Source organism: Callithrix jacchus, chromosome 22 (assembly GCF_049354715.1).
Source record: "Callithrix jacchus isolate 240 chromosome 22, calJac240_pri, whole genome shotgun sequence".
NCBI classification, from domain to species: Eukaryota; Metazoa; Chordata; class Mammalia; order Primates; family Cebidae; genus Callithrix; species Callithrix jacchus.
This window is the reverse complement of record NC_133523.1, coordinates 8007029-8027145: the sequence shown is the minus strand read 5'-3', so window position 1 is coordinate 8027145 and position 20117 is coordinate 8007029. Positions and strand designations below refer to the sequence as shown.

General features: G+C 54.5%; 1 protein-coding gene across 1 annotated transcript; it reads left to right on the top strand.

Annotated features, from left to right (window-relative positions):
• Nucleotides 1–544: 544 nt before the first annotated feature.
• Nucleotides 545–19162, top strand: PRAM1 (PML-RARA regulated adaptor molecule 1). Its single transcript, XM_078359590.1, has 9 exons — nucleotides 545–1132; nucleotides 7517–7630; nucleotides 10847–12533; nucleotides 12618–12684; nucleotides 13080–13156; nucleotides 18149–18206; nucleotides 18307–18415; nucleotides 18541–18820; nucleotides 18903–19162. The coding sequence occupies exons 1-9, from the start codon at nucleotides 545–547 to the stop codon at nucleotides 19013–19015; spliced, it is 3093 nt and encodes a 1030-aa protein (XP_078215716.1). The 3' UTR covers nucleotides 19016–19162.
• Nucleotides 19163–20117: the final 955 nt, after the last annotated feature.

Here is a 20117-nt window from a genome sequence, read left to right as displayed (position 1 = left end):
TCCAAGTCAGAGGCACTGATTCTGCACAATCTTGGGAGAAGGGCACAGTTACCATGGGATGAAAAAACCCTGGCAGCAGGTCCAGAGGACACTCCCCTGTTCCCATGCTCTGAAGTTCCCTAGATCTGGCTGTAGTGCAAGCCCCCTCTCCATCTCCAGGGACAGCACTGTGTTCTCTGTCCCCCAGGCCCCTAACCCCTGTCAGGGGCCTGGGGGCCCCCAGGAGTCTTCATTCCCCATCAATTTCCTCATTCGGCCACCCCCAGAACTAAGCCATGCTACTTCCCAGTCTCTGTCACCATCTGTCCAGAGAGATCCAGAGTCAACAAGCACCTCGGTCCAGGGACCTCTCCTCGACCCCATCACCCACGGAGATTGGGCAGCCCTTCCTGTGTGTACAGCGGGTCCACGGCCACCACTCTGCCCTCTGGGGTAAACTGACTCTGCCCCAAGGCCTGGGAAACTAGGTCACCACCTGGCATCTGCCATTCACCTTGTCCACTCCAGAAACTATCTCCCACCCTCAAGCCGGTCCCCAACCCCTATGCGCTGGAGGCCAGTCCTATTGGGCCCCGGCTCCGCCCAGCAAGGGGCGCCCAGGAGAGCCGGGAGTGCAGCGCCGATCGTGGTCCGGTTGGCAGGAAGCCGCCAGCTGGCGCCAAACAGCTCTGAGGCCGGCCAGAGTCCTGTGCACCGCCCGGCATTTGTCCAGCCCCAGCTGTCACCTGCAGGTGCTAGTCCACTCTCGCTCACCGCGGACCGGGAGCCGGAAGATGGAGCACACCCCGCGGCCCTGGCATCCGCCGCCCACGTGCTCCCATCCGCCACCTTGAGCACCCATGTTCCCATTCCCAACCCCGCAAAGTGCCCGAGCCGCGCCCTAACGAACTCCCACTTCCCCCTGGTCCGCGCTGGCTTCTCCGGGATTCCGGAGCTGTCGGTCCCTGTCTGCAGCCGCGCCGCGAGGACCCTTGCCAGGAGCTCCCACGGAGGCGCCAAATACGCAAGCAAGACTGGGGGGAACTCATACCATGACGACCACGCCGGGACCTGCACGTCACCCCCACAGCGCCCCCGCGGGGTCTTGGTGCGAGCGCCCTGGCTGGACCCTCGTAGCTACCAGAGTGCACGGGTAGCGACCGGCGCAGGCACCTGGGGATTCATCAGCTGTCATCCAATCCTTCAATTACCTTGACTGAGCGTCTACTGTATACTCATAGCCAAGAATTGCTTGTTTTTCTTTTCATTATTATTATTTAAAAAAAAAATTTTTTTTTAAGATGGGGTTTCACCATATTGGTCAGGCTGATCTCGAACTCCTGACCTCAGGTAATCCACCCACCTCAGCCTCCCAAAGTGCTGGGATTACAGGCGTGAGCCACTGCGCCCGGCTTTTTTTTTTTTTTTTTTTTAGACGGTGTCTGGCTGTGTCACTCAGGCTGGAGTGCAATGGTGCAATCTCTGCTCACAGCAACCTCCGCCTCCCCGGTTCAAGCGGTTCTCCTGCTTCCCCCTCCCAAGTAGCTGGGATTACAGGCGCACACCATCACGCCCAGTTAATTTTTGTATTTTTAGTAGAGACGAGGTTTCACCATGTCGGCCAGCTGGTAGCAAACTCGTGACCTCAAGTGATCCGCCCGCCTTGGCCTCCCAAAGTGCTGGGATTACAGGCATGAGCCACCATGTTCCCCCTGGCTGACCTTTCTTGAATTTATTTAACTAAATGAGAAGGACCCAGATGGAGCTGGGAGGGAGACTCATTTGTTTTGAGGACTTTGCTCTTCCGCAGGCCCTTCCTGCATCTGCTCTGCTGCAGTGGGATACATGACACGATGAGAAGTGCTCTGCCCATTTGTTTTCAAGCCTCCGTTAAGAGCACAGGCGTCAGGATTCTGCCAAGATGGCGCCATTGCATTCCATCCTGGTGACAGAGCGAGACTCCATCTCAAAGAAAAAGAAAACGACCAGGCTGGGTGACTGGGTGCAGTGGCTCGTTCCTGTAATTCCAGCACTTTGGGAGGCCAAGGCTGTGGATCACCTGATGTCAGGAGTTCAAGACCAGCCTGACCAATATGGTGAAACCCCATCTCTACTAAAAATACAAAAATTGGCTGGGCGTGGTGGCAGGTGCCTGTAATCCCAGCTACTCAAGAGGTTGAGGCAGAAGAATCGTTTGAACCCGGGAGGTGGAGGTTGCAGTGAGCGAAGATTGCACCACTGCAATCCAGCCTGGGTGACAGAGCAAGACTCTATCAAAAAAGAAGAGAGAAAGAAAGGGAGGGAGAGGAGAGGGGAGGAGAAGAGAGGAGAGGAGGAGAAGAGAAGGAAAGGAAAGAAAGCAAGTTCAACCACTTCGTTTCCGAGTCTTTTTTTTTTTTTTTTTTTTAAGAGACAGGGTCTCATTCTGTTGTCCAAGCTGGAGGGCAGTTGTCACAATCATACACTCACTGCAGCGTTCTAATTCCCAGGCTCAATTGATCCTACTACCTCAGCCTCCCTAGTAGCTGGGACTACAGGCACACACCATCCCACCCAGCTCGTGTGTGTGTGTGTGTGTGTGTGTGTGCTAGAAACAGAAGCTCACTATGTTGCCCAGGCTGGTCTGGAATTCCTGGGCTCAAGCGATCACCCATCTTGGCCTCCCAAAATGCCAGGATTACAGTTGTGAGCCACCTTGCCCAGCCTTCTCTTCATTATTCCTGCTCCAAGTGTGGTCCACAGAAGGACAGCATTGGCATCACCTGGGACCTGACTCATCACTTGGGTCAGAACCTGCACATTAACAGCAGCTCGGAGTGACTCAGGGGAACCGGGGATTCTCACCTTAGCTGTGTATGAGAATCACCAGCCTTTTTTTTTTTTTTTTGAGACGGAGTTTCACTCTTGTTACCCAGGCTGGAGTGCAATGGTGCAATCTCGCCTCACCGCAACCTCCGCCTCCTGGGTTCAGGCAATTCTCCTGCCTCAGCCTCCCTAGTAGCTGGGATTACAGGCACATGCAGCCATGCCTAGCTAAGTTTTTGTATTTTTAGTAGAGACGGGGTTTCACCATGTTGACCAGGATGGTCTCAATCTCTTGACCTCATGATCCACCCGCCTTGGCCTCCCAAAGTGCTGGGATTACAGGCTTGAGCCATCGCGCCCGGCCCGCCTTTTTTTTTTTTTTTTTTTTTTTTTTTTAGATGGAGTCTCTCTGTCACCAGATCGGAGTGCAGTGGCGCGATCTCGGATCACTGCAACCTCTGCCTCCCGGGTTCAGCCGATTCTCCTGCCTCAGCCTCCGGAGTAGCTGGGATTACAGGCACCCAGCATCACGCCTGGCTAAATTCTACATTTTTAGTGGAGACGTGGTTTCACCATGTTGGCCAGGCTGATCTCAACCTTCTGGCCTCAAGGGATCTGCCCACCTCGACCTCCCAAAGTGTTAGGATGACAGGCTTGAGCCACTGCGCCCGGCCTTCCATCTCTTTTCTGATTCTTCCTTAGCTCCAAAATTTCTAGGGTTCGGCTGCATTCACTCCTCTGTAGTCGACAGACACCCACTGGGACAACTCCCAAATTCATCATTCCAGTCCAAACCCTAGGGCCCAGTGCCTTCCCGGCGTCTACCACAAGGGGGCGACACACAACTCCCGCGTTCATCATTCCAGTCCAAACCCTAGGGCCCGGTGCCTTCCCGGCGTCTACCACAAGGGGGCGACACACAACTCCCAAATTCATTCCAGTCCAAACCCCAGGGTCCAGTGCCTTCCCGGTCTCTACCACCAGGGGCACAACTCCCAAATTGACAGAATGTGTGTGATTTGGGGGATGCTGTGCCTGATTTGGGGGATGTAGATCATTGATGTTACCAGCCATCGTCACACCATGTCAGTGTGGGGTAAGCTCAGAGGAAAACTGAGGCTTGAGAAGGACAGTGGCTTCCCTAAAGACACCTGACTAAAGACACAGGTATTGTTTCCAAGGACGTGGTATTGGAACCTGGGTCCATTCAACAGCCAAGAACAGGTTCTTGGTCTTGGCTGGACACGGTGGCTCATGCCTGTAATCCTAGCACTTTGTGAGGCTGATGTGGGTGGATCACTTGAGGTCAGAAGTTCAAGACCAGCCTGGCCAATATCGTGAAAGCCCATCTCTACTAAAAATACAAAATGTTAGCTGGGTGTGTTGGTTCATGCCTGTAATCCCAGCTACCTGGTAGGCCAAGGCATGAGAATCGCTTAATCCTTGGGGGCAGAGGTTTCAGTGAGCCAAGATTGCACCGCTTCACTCCACCTGGGCAAATAGAGTGAGACTCGGGCTCAGAAAAAAAAAAAAAAAAAAAAAAAACAGGTTCCTGCATCTATGTAAACACATAGGAGGCTGGGCTGGTGCTGAGAAGGATTTTTTTGTTTCGGTTTTTGAGACAGGGACTCACTCTGTCCCCCAGGCTGGAGTGCAGTGGCGCGGTCATGGCTCACTGCAGCCTTGACCTCCTGGGCTCAAGTGAGCCTCCTGTCTTGGCCTCCCATGTAGCTGAGATTATAGGCACATGCCACCATGCCTGGCTAATTTTTAAGTATTTCATAGACACAGGGTCTTGCTGTGTTGCCCACGCTGGTCTCTAACTCCTGGGCTCAGGCAATCTTCCTGCCTCGGCCTCCCACAGTGTGGTATTACAGGCTTGAGCCACGATGCCTGTCCAACATTTTGGAAGCTCACTTCGCTGAAGGTCATGCTGGTGGTGGCGTTAAAAGTGATCTGTGGGTGGGACTCTCATACTTGTGTACAGGTGAGAAGGCATTCCTGGGCCTTCTTGGATAGCTGACCTTAGAACTTCCTTTCTTTTTAAGATCAAGTCTCATTCTGTTGCCCAGGCTGGAGTGCAGTGGTGTGATCTCGGCTCACTGCAATCTCTGCCTCCCGGGTTCAAGCGATTCTCCTGCCTCAGCCTCCTGAGTAGCTGGAATTACAGGTGCTCATCACCACACCCAGTTAATCTTTTGTATTTTTAGTAAAGACGGGGTTTTGCCCTGTCGGCCAGGCTGGTCTTGAACTCCCAACCTCAGATGATCCTCCACCTCGGCCTCCCAAAGTGTTAGGATTACAGGCGTGAGCCACCTTACCCAACAGCCAGTTCTGTCTTTCAAAAAAATTGTTCAGGCGATTCCAGCATGTGCTCAAACGGAAAACCAGGGCTCTCTACTCTCTTAGCAAGACTTTTGTCCCTTCGTCTACTGTGACCGAGATCACCCATCTCCTGTGGGCTGAGCCCTGTGGTCATGGCTTGCCCTTACCTGGCCAGGCTGCCGCACCATGACCGACTACACTGACCCTCTCCTGGCCCCTGTCTCTGTCTCCTGGTTCCTCTTCTCTCTGCTACTTCTAATGTAACCTCTGGGAATCTGGGGTATCTTCATGTCCTCAGACCCCCTCAGTCCTTCAAGACTACAAGGCCTCTTTTTTTTTTTTTTTTTTTTTTTGAGATGGAGTTTCACTCTGTCACCCAGCATGGAGTGCAGTGGTGTGATCTTGACTCACTGCAACCTCCACCTCCCAAGTTCAAGCGATTCTCCCCCTCAGCCTCCCAAGTAGCTGGGATCACAGGTGTGCGACATCACACCTGGCTAATTTTTGTATTTTTAGTAGAGACAGTGTTTCACCATGTTGTCCAGGCTGGTCTCGATCTCCTGACCTTAGGTAATCTGCCCTCCTTGGCCTCCCAAAGTGCTGGGATTACAGGTGTGAGACACTGTGCCCAGGCTTTTTTTGTTTTTTTTTAGTGTGGCTCTCGATTGATTGATTGAGATTGAAATAGAGTCTATCTCTGTCACCAGTGCAGTGGTGTGATCATAGCTGACTCCAGCCTCTGCCTTGTGGTCTCAAGCAATCCTCCCGCCTCAGCCTCCCAAGCAGCTGGGACCACAGGTGGGCATCATCACACCTGGCTAATTTTTTATATTTTTTGTAGAGCTGGAGTCTTGCTATGTTGCCCAGGCTGGTCTCAAACTCCCATGCTCAAGTGATTGTCCTGCCTCAGCCTCCCAAAGTGTTGGGATTACAGGTGTGAACCACCATGCCCGGCCTAGATGCACGGCCTTTGACACCATTCACCCATTGAGCCCCTAAGTCTGCCATGCCAGCTGAGCTCTCTGCCCAGGGTGGCAGCCTGAGGCTTCCATGGCCTGTGTGATATCTCCCCCAGAACAAGTGAGTCCTGCTCAAAGCCGAAAGTCGGATTTCAGGAAAGTGTTGAAATAAGGAAAGCGATGGGCCAACCAGGGCAGGGGCAGACAGCAGGAGCCTCACCGGTCACATGGGCCCCCACGTTCTGTGTCTCTGGGGCTTCCCAGGAGCCTCATAAACCCCAGAGCTGTCCATACCCCTGACCTGCTGAGATTTCCCCATCCCGTGGCTCTCCAGCCCAGGAGGTCACCAGGGCCTGGCAGAGTACTACCTGGAGTCCAGAGATGGGGCCACCAAGGCCGTGGGACTGAGGGGAACTACAGACAGTAAGAAACTTGTGACCATGTTGGGAATATGTGGGTGACCAACACCCCAAGCTTGGGGACAGTAGCAGGCAGGACAGGAATTCAAGGGAAATAGAAGTGCCTGGCAGGGGCCAGGTGCGGTGGCTCACGCCTGTCCTCCCAGCACTTTGGGAGGCCGAGGTGGACAGATCATTTGAGGTCAAGAGTTCAAGACCAGCCTGGCCAACATGGTGAAACCCATCTCTACTAATAATACAAAAAGTAGTCAGGTATGGTGGTGCATGCCTGTAATCTCAACTACTCAGGAGGCTGGTGCAAGAGAATTGCTGTTGAGAAATGCTGAGTGGATGATAAAATCTATTGTTTGCTAAGAATGATGGCAAGGAAACCCTGGCTGCCCCCACCCCCAAGGGGAAAACTTTTTGGAGCATTATTAAGTGGCAGGATAATATATAAATATCATATACCGGTTAAAACAATTACTCTAAGTGCGGGATACGTGACCCTGCCCCTGTGGCTCCCTCATGGAGAATACTTTTCAGTTTGTCTGTGATCAGTGGTAAATAGGCACCAGCTGCCTGCCTAGTTTATCTTGGTTCTATGAGAAACACAGAACGCCTGTTTGTTAATAATTATCACCTGTTCAGAGAGACTAAATACGTGGGTCAGCGTCTGCTCAAGGCCCTCAGCCCAGAAGGCTGTCAGCTCGGAAGGCTGTTGCCCTTCCTTCCCCCACCCTCCGCCCCACCTCCCTTCCCCGGTCCCCGTAGTCCCACTTTGCTGTTCTATCGAGGTGTCTCCTTCTTAATTCCTTCAGCACTGCCAGACTGGGGGGTCTCTAGGGCCAAGCTAAACTGTGTAAATTGCTTGATCCCAGGAGGCAGAGGTTTCAGGGAGCCGAAATGGCACCACGGCACTCCAGCCTGGGCGACAGAGTGAGACTCAGTCTCAAAAAAAAAAAAGAAGTGCCAGCAGGATCTGGGGACAGCCTGGAGCCTCCCCACCTCCTTGCCTTCTTCCTCTGTCCTCCCCCGCCCCACCCCCAGCAGCCCCCACCCTATGTGCTGGCCGTGGAGCAGAAGCCACTGTCACTTCCTGAAGACAGCAGCCCCAGCTCAGGTCCCACTCATCCTGTGGCCCATCACCTTCCTGCAGCCATGGTGAGTCAGGGGAGAGGCCTATGCCTCACTGGCGGGAAAGCAAGGGACACAGCAGGTGTTCCCAGGAGGACAGGCTTCACCTGTGGAAGGGCCCAGGGTGAGGGGTGCTTCAGAAGACATCTGGGAAATGGGAAGGGTCAGCAAAAAGGTCCCGGAGTAGGAAGCCACAGGACACACCCCAGGCCACTTCGGGCTCCTGGGGGCCCAGGCTCAGATTGGGACTGCAATCTGGTGGGATTGCCCAGGGGATGACTGTCTCCCCAGGTCAGCCAGAGCAGCACTTTCCTGTGGGGTGATAAAGTGGGTCATGGCCCTCCCCTGGGCCAGTCACCCAAGTTGTGACCTGCTAACCCTGACTTATCTGGCCCTGTGGTCACCCAGGAGCACTTCCTTCAAGTGGGGAAGGAAGGCTTTGACAGGGGCACTTCAGGCCCCAGGTGGGACTCGCTGCGTTTCCAAGGAGCACTCCCGGTCCTTGGTCCTCTGGATGGGGAGAGGGAGGCAGAAGCCATACGTTTTTGCCCTTTCCCTCCCCCAGTCTCCTCAACCGCAGGTGAAGGGGCATTTGTAGGTCCCAGGAGGCCTGGCCTACTTGTGAATCTGCCTGCGCATGTGAACTGTGGTTGCAGGGCCAGCTGGGAGGGTACCTGGGACAGCTGGGTGTGCAGGAGACGGCGCAGGTGCCAACAGTACCCACACCGGTCCTCTCAGAACTGTCAATTATGAGCGCCCCGACCAGCAGCCCACGTGTCAGAGATGGTGTGAGAGAGACCACGTGGTCCCACCTGTCTCCAGACGTCTCTTTCTGACGACCAGGCTGAATACATGGCGGTCTTTGTGCCCCCTGAGTATTAGTTCAGCAAATATTTACTGAGCACCTACTGTGTGCCAGGCCCTGGGAAGATAGCTATGAATGAGCCAAGTCTCTGCCTTGCAGAGGCTGGGGAACTAGGGGAAGTTGCAGTGTAGAGACAAAAAAAAAAATCAAGACACATTAAAAATCATGTAAAATGGTATGACACATAGGGGTGCATATGAAGGGGAAAATCATGCAGGCTGGATGCAGGGGAGCAGAGGGATGGGGTGATCCATTTACGATAGGGTGGTCTAGGCCGGCTGCAGTATCTCGCACCTGTAATTCCAGCACTTTGGGAGGCCAAGGTGGGTGGATCACTTGAGGTCAGAGTTCAAGACCAGCCTGGCCAACATGGTGAAAGCCCATCTCCACTAAAAATACAAAAAAAAATTAGCTGGGTGTCATGGCAGATGCTTGTGATCCCAGGTACTCAGGAGGCTGAGGCAGGAGAATCGCTTGAACCCAGGAAGTGCAGGTTTCGGTAAGCTGAGATTGTGCCACTGCACTCCAACCTGAGCAATAGAGTGAGACTCTCTCAAAAAAATAAATTGGGTGGTCTAGGGTAGGTGTGGTGGCTCATGCCTGTAATCCCAGCACTTTGGGAGGCTGAGGTGGGTGGATCCCTTGGGGCCAGGAGTTCGAGACTAGTGTGGCCAACACAGTGAAACCCAGACTGTAGTAAAAATACAAAAATTAGCCAGGTGTACTGGTGGCTTCCTGTAATCCTGGCTACTTGGGAGGCTGAGGCATGAGAATCCCTTGAACCTGGGAGGCAGAGCTGGCAGTGAGCTGAGATAGCACCATTGTACTCCAGCCTGGTGACAGAGCATGACTCCATCTCAAAAAACAAATACAGTAGCGGCAGCGGCAGCTGTGTAGGGAGGCTGGGTCGCGGGTGGAGGGAGGCTGGGTCGCGGGCCCTTATGAAGCTTTTAGTTTGAACTGTGGGGACATGAGGAAGCATTGCCAGGTGTTGAGCAGAGGGACACACACAGACTCGGTGCTCAACAGGCTTCTTCCTCCAGCTGCTGTGGGGGAACTGAGCAGGGATGGGAGATAGGCCATGGGTTAGGAAAGGGCTTGTTAGAATAATCCAGGCAATTGTTTGGGGGAAGGCAGCCAGTGCCTCCCACTTCCTCCTGGGGTGACAGTGGTGAAGGCAGTGAGAAGTGGTTGGATTCCGGATGTGTTACAAAATGAACACAGAAGGGACTGGGGGCCCAGGCGCAGTGGCTCAAGCCTATAATCCCAGCTACTTGGGAGGCTAAGGCGGGAGGATCATTGGAGCCCAGGAGTTGGAGGCTGCAGTGAGCCACGATTGCAACACTACACTCCAGCCTGGGTGATGGAACAAGACTGGAGACATGCAGTGGCAGGAGTGAAAGAACGAGGGGGTTGGCTGGGCACAGTGGCTCAGGCCTGTAATCCAAGCACTTTGAGAGGCTGAGGCGGGCGGATCATGACATCAGGATATTGAGACCATCCTGGCTAAGATGGTGAAAGCTTGTCTCTACTAAAAAAAATTAAAAATTAAAAAAACCGGGTGTGGTGTGGAGCACCTGTAATCCCAGCTACTGAGGAGGCTGACGCAGGAGAATCGCTTGAACCCAGGAGGCGGAGGTTGCAGTAAGCTGAGATCACGCCACTGCACTCCAGCCTGGTGACAGAGTGAGACTCCATCTCAGAAAAAAAAAAGGGTGGGGGGTATCATGGTTGATGTCTGTTCAGAATTTAATAAAGTTAAAAAAGTGGGGGTAAAGGATGTGGGGAGGGTCTACCACCCATTGGGGGAGGGCTGTGGGATTGAAGGCTGCAGGAGGGATGTCAGGAGTTCCAGTCTTGCTAGAGGAGGTTGGGTGTGGAATCAGCACTAAATAGAGAAGTAGGGAGGGTGTGGGTTCCAGAATCATGGGGCTCCTCAGAAAGAGAGCTGAGGGCTGGGCGCGGTGGCTCATGCCTGTAATCCCAGCACTTTGGGAGGCTGAGGTGGGCAGATCATGAGGTCAGGAGATGAAGACCATCCTGGCTAACAAGGTGAAACCCCGCCTATACTAAAAATACAAAATAAAAGAAGCCCGGCGTGGTGGCGCATGCCTGTAGTCCCAGCTACTCAGGAGGCTGAGGCAGGAGAATCGCTTGAACCTGGGAGGCAGAGGATGCGGTGAGCTGAGATCATGCCACTGCACTCTGGCCTGGGTGACAGAGTGAGACTCTAAAAAAAAAAAAAATATATACCAAGGGCTGATGGGGCCTGGGTACAGGGGTGGTGGTGTGAGTTGTGCCTGAGGGTCCCCAGGTCCATCCTTCCATGCCCCTTCCATGTGTTTGAGCCCCTGCTTGACTAGCTCTGCATCCCCTAGGAGACCCATCAGGACTTCCGGAGCATCCAAGCAAAGTTCCGGGCATCTCAGCCAGAGCCCAGCAGCCTGCCCAAAATAACCCCAAAGCCTGAATTCAGTAAACTCAAGAAGTTACCCCAACCTGAGCTAAGCGAGCACCCCAAGAAGCCCCCACAGCCTGAGTTCGGTGCAGTGTCCTTGAAGCCCCCTCAGCCTGAGGTCCCTGACCTCCCCAAGAAGCCCCCGCAGCCTGAGGTCCCTGACCTCCCCAAGAAGCCCCCGCAGCCTGAGGTCCCTGACCTCCCCAAGAAGCCCCCGCAGCCTGAGGTCCCTGACCTCCCCAAGAAGCCCCCGCAGCCTGAGGTCCCTGACCTCCCCAAGAAGCCCCCGCAGCCTGAGGTCCCTGACCTCCCCAAGAAGCCCCCGCAGCCTGAGGTCCCTGATCTCCCCAAGAAGCCGTCCAAACTTGAGTTGACTGAAGTCTCCAGGAAGTTCCCACAGCTGGAGGCCACTCCGTTTGCAAGGAAGCCCCTGCAACCTGAGGTCGGTGAGGCCCCTTTGAAGGCCCCGATGCTGGAGCCCAGTACGCCCGCCCAGAAACCCCTGCAGCCTGAGCTCAGCCACCCTTCCAGATCCCCCTCCGATTCCAAATCCAGCACATTCCCCAGGAAGTACTGGCAGTCCGAGGCCTGCGAGGCTACCCCAAAGCTCTCGCAGCCTGAGTTTAGTACCATTCCCAAGAAGCCTCTGCAGCCTGAGTTCAATGTGCACCCCAGAAAGCCCCCACAGCCTCAGGTTGTTGGCCTCCCTAAGAAGTCCCTGCCACAGGCTGAGTTCAGTGAGGTCCCTCAGACAGCCCCCTGCAAGCATGAGTCTAGTGACTCCCTCCCCCACTCCCCAAAACCCAACTTCACCATTCCCAAGAAGCCCCCGCAACCTGAGTTCAGTGTGTACCCCAGAAAGCCCCCTCAGCCTCAGGTCAGTGGCTTCTCTAAGAAGTCCCTGCCTGAGTTCAATGAGGCCACTCAGATGCCCCTCTGGAAGCCTGAGTCCAGTGAGCCAAAGCCCGACTTCAATGTCTTTCCCAAGAAGCCCCCGCAGCCTCAGCTGAGTGACTTCCCCAAGAAGCCCCCGCAGCCTAAGCTTGGGGACCTCCCCAGAACATCCTCAGAGCCCGAAGTCCGCGTGTTTCCCAAGAGGCTGCGGCAGCCCGAATTCAAAGTGCTCTCCAAGAAACCCCCACAGCCTGAGCTGGGTGGCCTCCCCAGGACATCCTCAGAGCCCGAGTTCAACTCACTCCCCAGGAAGTTACTGCGCCCTGAATGCCAGGGGCCACCCCGCAAGTTCTCACAGCCTGAGCCCAGTGCTCTGCTCAAGAGACAGCCACAGCCTGAGTTCTTCGGTGATCGCCCTCGAAAGCCTCTGCTCCCCAGCTCTGCTTCTGAGAGCTCACTGCCGGTGGCAGTGGCGGGCTCCAGCTCCCGGTACCCACTCAGCCCTGGGTTTGGAGTGGCTGGGACACCCCACTGGAGGCCAGGAAGCCTTGTTCACAGTGGAAGGGCCAGGCCAGGCCTCAGACCCAGCCATCCACCCCGGCGGAGGTCTCTGCCCCCTGCCAGCAGCCTGGGACCCCCTCCTGCCAAGCCCCCACTGCCCCCAGGCCCCATGGATATACAGAGCTTTTGGAGACACTCTGCAGCCTCCACAGGTGGGTGAGGGGGTTGGCACAGGCAGGCGTGGGGCTGAGGTCCCAGGCAGTGCCGGCCTCCCTGCTGCACTCTCTACCCCACAGATCTACGGAGGACCCGCTCGGCTGCTGGGCTCCACTTCCAGGCCCAAGAGCCTGAAGACACCCCACAGTGAGTGTGGGGAGGAAGCGGGGAGGGGTGCGGATCATGGGGTTCAGAGGCCTCATCTCAGCCAGGCTCAGTGGCTCACAACTGTAATCCCAGCACTTGGGGAGGCCAAGTCAGGCAGATCACCTGAGAGGTTAGGAGTTTGATGACAGCCTGGTCAATGTGGTGAAACCTCGTGTCTACTAAAAATATGAAAATGAGCCAGGCATGGTGGTGCAGGCCTGTAATCCCCAGCTACTTGGGAAGCTGAGGCAGGAGAATCGCTTGAACCCAGGAGGTGGCGGTTGTAGTGAGCCAAGATCACACCACTGCACTCCAGCCTGGGCGACGGAGCGGAGACTCCATCTCAAAAAAAAAAAAAAAAAAAAAAAGAAGCCTCATCTCAGGTATCCCCGCAGGGACCCACATGAGATCTATGAGCTATATGACGACGTGGAGCCCGGAGATGACTCCAGCCCCAGCCCCAAGGGCAGAGGTTTGTCGGCAGCTTGTCCAGGTACGTGCAAAACATTTGGAGCAAAGGCATTCTCTGCTGTGTTCCTGGTGTAAGAGTAGCATTTTAGGACCTACTGGCTCCTGCTGGAACTACATCAGGGGCCACCCCTTGGTCCCAGAGGCCAAAGGCCAGTGAGAAGGCTGTTGTAGGCAGAGATGTGGCCCAAGCTGGCAGCAGGAAGTGTGGGAGCAGTGGGCAAATCCGGTAATCAAAAGGAAGCAGCAGGCATGACGCAGTGGCTCAGGCCTGTCATCAAAGTGAGACCCCATCTCTACAAAAAAAAATGAAAAATCAGCCAGGTGTGGTGACAAGCACCTGTAGTCCCAGTTATTTGGGAAGCTGAGGCAAGAGGATTGCTTGAGTCTAGGAGGTTAAGGCTGCAGTGAGCTGTGACTGCACCACTATATTCCAGCCTGAACAACAGACACCCTGTCTCAAAAAAAAAAAAAAAAAAAAAAAAAAAAAGACTTGGCAGTATATAAAGCAGGGACATTTCAAGCCTAGCACCCAGGGACATGACAGAGTCATTCCTGGGTTGACGACAAGAGGCCAGGTTCCATTATTCCATCCATCCATCCATTCATTCATTGACCTATCCATTTATCCATCTATCCATTCATCCAGCAATCCACCCACATTCATCTAACCATTCATCCATCCATTCATTTATTTAGGTATTTTATTCATTTATATGAGACAGTCTCGTTCTGTCTCCCAGACTGGAATGCAGTGGCACAATCTTGGCTCACTGCAACCTCCACCTCCCGTGTTCGAGCAGTTCTCCCACATCAGCCTCCAGAATGTCTGGGATTATAGGCAAACACTGCCATGCCCAGCTAATTTTTGTGTTTTTAGTAGAGATGGGGTTTCACTATGTTGGCCAGGCTGGTCTCAAACTTCTGACCTCAAGATCCACCTGCCTCTGCCTCCCAAAGTGCTTAAGAGGCACCCACAGCCTGAGTTCTTTGGTGATCTCTCTCAAAAGCCTCTAGTCCCCAGCTCAGCTTCTGAGAGATTCAACATGAGGTTCCCAGCCTCATTCATTTAGACCTGTTGTGTTCGAGGTAGCTGAGGGGATGTCTAGGCAGAACTCAGACCTGAAACGCAGGATGGAGGCGTGGCCTGGAGGCAGATGTGATAGTGGCAGGGGAGGGAGACTGCCCAGGGCTGATTTTCGTATTTTTAATAGAGGCCTGCCTCTCCTGCCCAGCTCCAGGGTTAACGTCTTCATGAAAACACAAGCAGCTTCCAGGCAAGCACCTTGCCTGCATGTTCCTAAATCTATACCCTCCACTCCCAATCCCCCACAAGGCAGCAAGGCAATGGCATCCCCATTTTTTCTTTTTGAGACCGAGTTTCACTCTTGTTGCCTAAGCTGGAGTGCAATGGCACAATCTCAGCTCACCTGAACCTCCGCCTCCCAGGTTCAAGCGATTCTCCAGCCTCAGCCTCCAGAGTAGCTGAGATTACTTACAGGTGAGTGCCCCCACGCCTGGCTAATTTTGTGTTTTTAATAGAGATGAGTTTTCTCCAGGTTGGCCAGGATGCTCTTGAAGTCCTGACCTCAGGTGATCCACCCAGCTCGGCCTCCCAAAGTGCTGGGATTACAGGTGTGACCCACTGTGCCCAGCAGCATCCCCGTTTTATAGATGCACAAGGTTTGCCAGGCACGGCGGCTCATACCTGTAATCCCAGCACTTTGGGAGGCTGAGGCAGGTATATTACCTGAGGTCAGGGGTTCAACACCATCCTGGCCAACATGGCAAAAACCTATCTCTACTAAAAGTAAAAATAAAAATAATAAAAATTAGCCAGGTGTGATGGCATGCATCTGTAATCTCAGCTACTCAGGAGGGCTGAGGCTGGAGAATTGCTTGAACCTCGTAGGTGGAAGTTGCAGGAAGCCGAGATCACACCACTGCACTCCAGCCTGGGCAATAGAGAAAGACTCTGTGCCTATCTCAATTAAAAAAATAAAAATAGATGCACAAGGTTGAGGCTCTGGGAAGGGGCTTGCCCCAGCTTGCACAGCCAGTCCACGAGCTCGATCTGTGGCAGGGCTTTCAGCAGGAGCCTGGGCTCAAGTCTCTAAGGTGCTCCTGTTCTCCTTGCCAGCCTCAGAGGGTGTGGGACAGAACCTGTCTTGGGGCCTTTCTGCTTCTCCTGGGCTTTCTCCCGGAGCTGCTTGCAATACCTCCCTTTGAGCACACAGCTTCCTGGCAGGGCCCCTCCTGTTTCCCCTCCAGAGGAGGCTCTGTGGCTTAGGTCTGGGGGCCACCACTGGGGATGTGGATGGCCAGGACTGGGGCTGCTGAGAGCCTGGGGTAGTGACAACCTGCCTCTGGCCACTCCCAGCAACCCTGCTGGAATGCCCCACCCCTTCTGAGGCTAGGAGCAGCTCCCTCTCCCCAAACTTCATACAACCCCCACCCCTGGCCCACTGTTTGTCACCAAATGACATTCTCCCCTTTCCTTGCCAGTCATTCGAGATTCTGATATAAAACACAAAGCGGGGGCCAGGTGCCGTGGCTCACACCTGTAATCTCAGAACTTTGGGAGGCCGAGGCAGGTGGATCACTTGACATTGGGAGTTCAAGACCAGCCTGGCCAACATGGTGAAACCCCGTCTCTACTAAAAATACAAAAATTAGCTGGGCACGGTGACACATGCCTGTAATTCCAGCACTTTGGGAGGCTGAGGCGGGTGTCAGGAGTTCGAGACCAGCTTGACCAACATGTTGAAACCCCATCTCTACTAAAAATAGGAAAATTAGCCTGGTGTGGTGGCGCATACCTGTAATCTCAGCCACTTAGGAGGCTGAGGCAGGAGAATCACTTGAACCCTGGAGGTGGAGGTTGTAGTGAGTCAAGATCATGCCATTGCACTGCAGCCTGGGTGATAGAGTGAGACTCCATCTAAAAAAAAAAAAAAACCAGCCGGGTGTGGTGTTGCACGCCTGTAGTCTCAGCTGCTGGCGAGGCTGAGGTGGGCGGATCGCTTGAACCTTGGTTAATGGAGGCTGCAGTGAGCTGAGATTGCGCCTCTGTACTCTAACCTGGGCAACAGAACAAGATCTTGTCTCAAGAAAAAAACGGGGGGGGAGGTTCCACTGGAACGTCCCACTTCCCGGGATCTCCCGCTTCTCAGGGGTGGCATGGGCTTCTCACTGTGGGTACAGCATCTCAAAGGGGCTTAGTTCTCCTGGGGCCGGATCTCTGGACTCCTCCCTCCCACTGTCTGCCTTATCTGGAGCAGTGGCAGCTCCATTCCAGAAGTTCCTGGAAGGCTCCCCTGCAGGTGGGGAGGGCCTAGCCTTTCCCAGGATCTGAGCAGGCCATACAGGGAAGGCAGGCAGAGGCCTCCTCAGGGTCAGCTACAGATGAACTGGGGCTGCCTGGGTGGCAGTGCCAAGGAGTACTCTGATGTGCTGGGTTTGCAGGGCCCTGGAGTGCTGAGGTCAGGTTTGCTCCTAGTGGAGAGACTGCTCATGGCTAGGGAAGCCTCTAAGAGGCGGAAGCAGCTGGAGAGGCTGCGTGTTCTGGGTGAGACTGTGGATGGCCAGGCCTGGTATCTGGCAGGCACAATCCAGGGGCTGGTCCCTGGGGCTGCTTGGAGGGACATTTTGAGCCATTCAGAAAAGACCCACTGAGACACTGGGTTATGGATCTTTCACCCACAGTGTGTCCAGGGCTCCCGCCTGAAGCTAATCTCTTGGCCAGCAGGGTTCTGATTTGAGGGCCTGGTCATTTGCCAGGGAGTAGCACAGGGAGGCTGGCACCATGGGAGGCCCCTCAGTCCAGTGTCTCATCATCAGTCCCCAGTCCAGGACACCCACCCCAGCAGCATTTTTTTTTTTGTTGAGACAGTCTGGCTCTGTCGCCCAGGCTGGAGTGCAGTGGTGTGATCTCAGCTCACCATAACCTTTGCCTCTCAGGTTCAAGCAAGTCTCCTGCCTCAGTCTCCCAAGTAGCTGGGATTACAGATACCCATCACCTTACCTGATTATGTTTTGTGAGACAGGCTGGAGTGCAGTGGCATGATCTTGGCTCACTACAACCTCCGCCTCCTGGGTTCAAGTGATTTTTCTGCCTCAGCCTCACGAGTAGCTGGGATTACAGGTACATGTCACCATGACCGGCCAATTATTATTTTTTTTGGAGACAGAGTCTGGCTCTGTCACCAGGCTGTGGTGCAGTGGCATGATTTTGGTTCACTGCAACCTCCGCCTTGCAGGTTGAAGCAATTCTCCCGTCTCAGCCTTCCAAATAGCTGGGATTACAGACATGCACCACTATGTCCGGCTAATTTTTCTATTTTTAGTAGAGAAGGGGTTTCTCCATGTTGGCTAGGCTGGTCACGAACTCCTGACCTCAGGTGATCTGCCCTCCTCGGCCTCCCAAAGTGCTGGGATTACAGGCGTGAGCCACTGTGCCCAGTGGGTTCTAGGGTTCTACTGTAATGAGATTTGGGTGAAAGCATAAGGCAGAAGGGAGAATGAGGAGAGGCTGGCCCATGGGTACAAAGTTAGGAGGAAGGAGTTGGGTATTCTGTTACACAGTAGGGCAATGATAGTTGACAGTAAAATATTGTGGCCGGGCACAGTGGCTCATGCTTGTAATCTCAGCACTTTGGGAGGCCAAGGCAGGTGGATCACTTCAGATCAGGAGTTCAAAAGCAGCCTGGCCAACCTGGTCAAACCCCGTCTCTACTAAAAATACAAAAATTAGCTGGATGTGGTGGCATGCACCTGTAATCCCAGCTACTCAGGAGGCTGAGGCAGGAGAATCCCTTAAACCCAGGAGGCAGAGGTTGCAATGAGCCGAGATCACGCCACTGCACTCCTGCCTGGGCAACAGGAGACTGTCACAAAATAAACAACAAAAAAAACCAAAAACCAACAAAAAACAGCTACCAGGGTAGAGGCTGAGCTGGCAGGCCCTACCTTGACTTGGAGTCCTGACTTTCCCCAGATGAAGTGCCCTCGGTTCAGAAAGCTGCCAGGAGGCCACCACAAGACCCAGCGCTCAGGTGACATGGGCAGAGGTGGGGATGGGGGGCAAGCTCCAAGAACCCCAAGAGGAGCACACCTTGCTCACAAGCACCCCAATTCCTTGGTGGGGATTATCAGAAAGGAGAAGGATCCCCAGCCACAGCAGTTGCCACCCATGGACCCAAAGTTGCTGAAGCAGATGAGGAAGGCGGAGAAGGCGGAGAGGGAGTTCCGCAAGAAGTTCAAGGTGAGCCTCAGAGCTAAGCAGGAGTCCCGGCAGGGCTGGGACCAGGGCCCCACAGATCCCACACTCAGAAAACAGAGGCCTAAGGGCAGCAGCACCAGCTGAGGCTCTAACATCTTGCACCCCAGTTTGAAGGGGAGATTGTGGTTCACACGAAGATGATGATCGACCCGAATGCCAAGACACGTCGAGGGGGTGGCAAGCACCTTGGGATCCGGCGCGGGGAGATCCTGGAGGTGATCGAGTTCACGAGCAAGGACGAGATGCTGTGCCGGGATCCCAAGGGCAAGTGTGAGTGTACCTGGCCCCGCATCCCCAGGAGGCCGCCATGCCACCCTGGGCCTGAGAACCCACCCTGCCTGCTCTCTCCACAGATGGCTACGTTCCCAGAACAGCGCTCCTGCCCCTGTGAGTACTGGCCCTGACTGGGTGGGGAGAGGGGAGGGGAGGGTGCAGGGTGCCCCTTGCTGACTTAACTGTGCTCTGCCAGGGAGACGGAGGTATATGATGATGTCGACTTCTTGGGTATGTAGACACTCTGGGTGGGCTGGAGGGACCCTGGTGATTCCTCTGGGGGCTGTGCACTATTGGGCTTCTGGGTAGAGGGATCAATGGAAGTCACGTTTCCTCGGCAGACCCCCTGGAAAACCTACCACTCCCACTGGGACGGTAAGGCCTGTAGGCATGGAGCCAGGACAGCTGGCCAGCTGTGTCATTCACCCAGGAGCTCTGGATCCTGGCACAGAAGAGTCACAGAACTGCCTGTGCTGTGCCTGGCCCCATAAAGCCCCGGTTTAAAGCAGTCCTTGCTTCCTGTCTTTTATTTCCCTCCGGATTGGCCACAGTGGAGTAAAGGCACAGGAACCCTCAACCAAACACAAAAGGGGGTGTGGCTGGGGTCACCCTGCCGTGGTCTCACCCCTCAGGGATAAAGGCGAGGAAGGAGCAAAGGGTGGCAAGAAGCTGGTGAGCAAGGGTGGCTCCCAGTGATTGGAACCCCTCATGCTGCCAGGGATCAGAGCCAGGGTCGGGAGGGCGTCAGGCAAGACGTGCCCTTCCACAGCAGCAGCAGCTAGGCTGCCTCGCCTGCTGCACACGTGTGCTTGGCCTGAGGGCACTTCATGAGGGTCTGAGGTGGGGCCTATGCCCAATTCTGGCAGAGCCCAGGTATCGGATTTGGCCTGAGCCTCTGGCAGGATTGAACATGCATGGAAGCTGGCACAGGGCTCACTTTCAGCAGGAAAAACACTGAAACGGAGCCTGACTCAAGCAGGGTCTGTGCTACAGGGAGTTAACCTCACAAAAGGGAGACTGGATGGCTTGGGAGGCTTTTTTGATGGAGTCTCACTCTGCCACACGGGCTGGAATGCAATGGTGCGATCTTGGCTCACTGCAACCTCTGCCTCCCGGGTACAAGCGATACTCCTGCCTCAGCCTCGAGTAGCTGGGATTACAGGTACACCTCCCCTCCACACACCTGGCTAATATTTGCATTTTTAGTAGAGATGGGGTTTCACCATGTTGGCCAGGCTGATCTCAAAACTCCTGACCACAGGTGATCCGCCCACCTCAGCCTCCCAAAGTTCTGGGATGACAGGCATGAGCCACCGTGCCCAGCCTTGTGAAGCTCTGAACAGCAAATGCCCCATTATCAGCCCAAGGATAACAGCCCACAGGAAGGCAGTTTCCAGGGAATAGTCTCCCT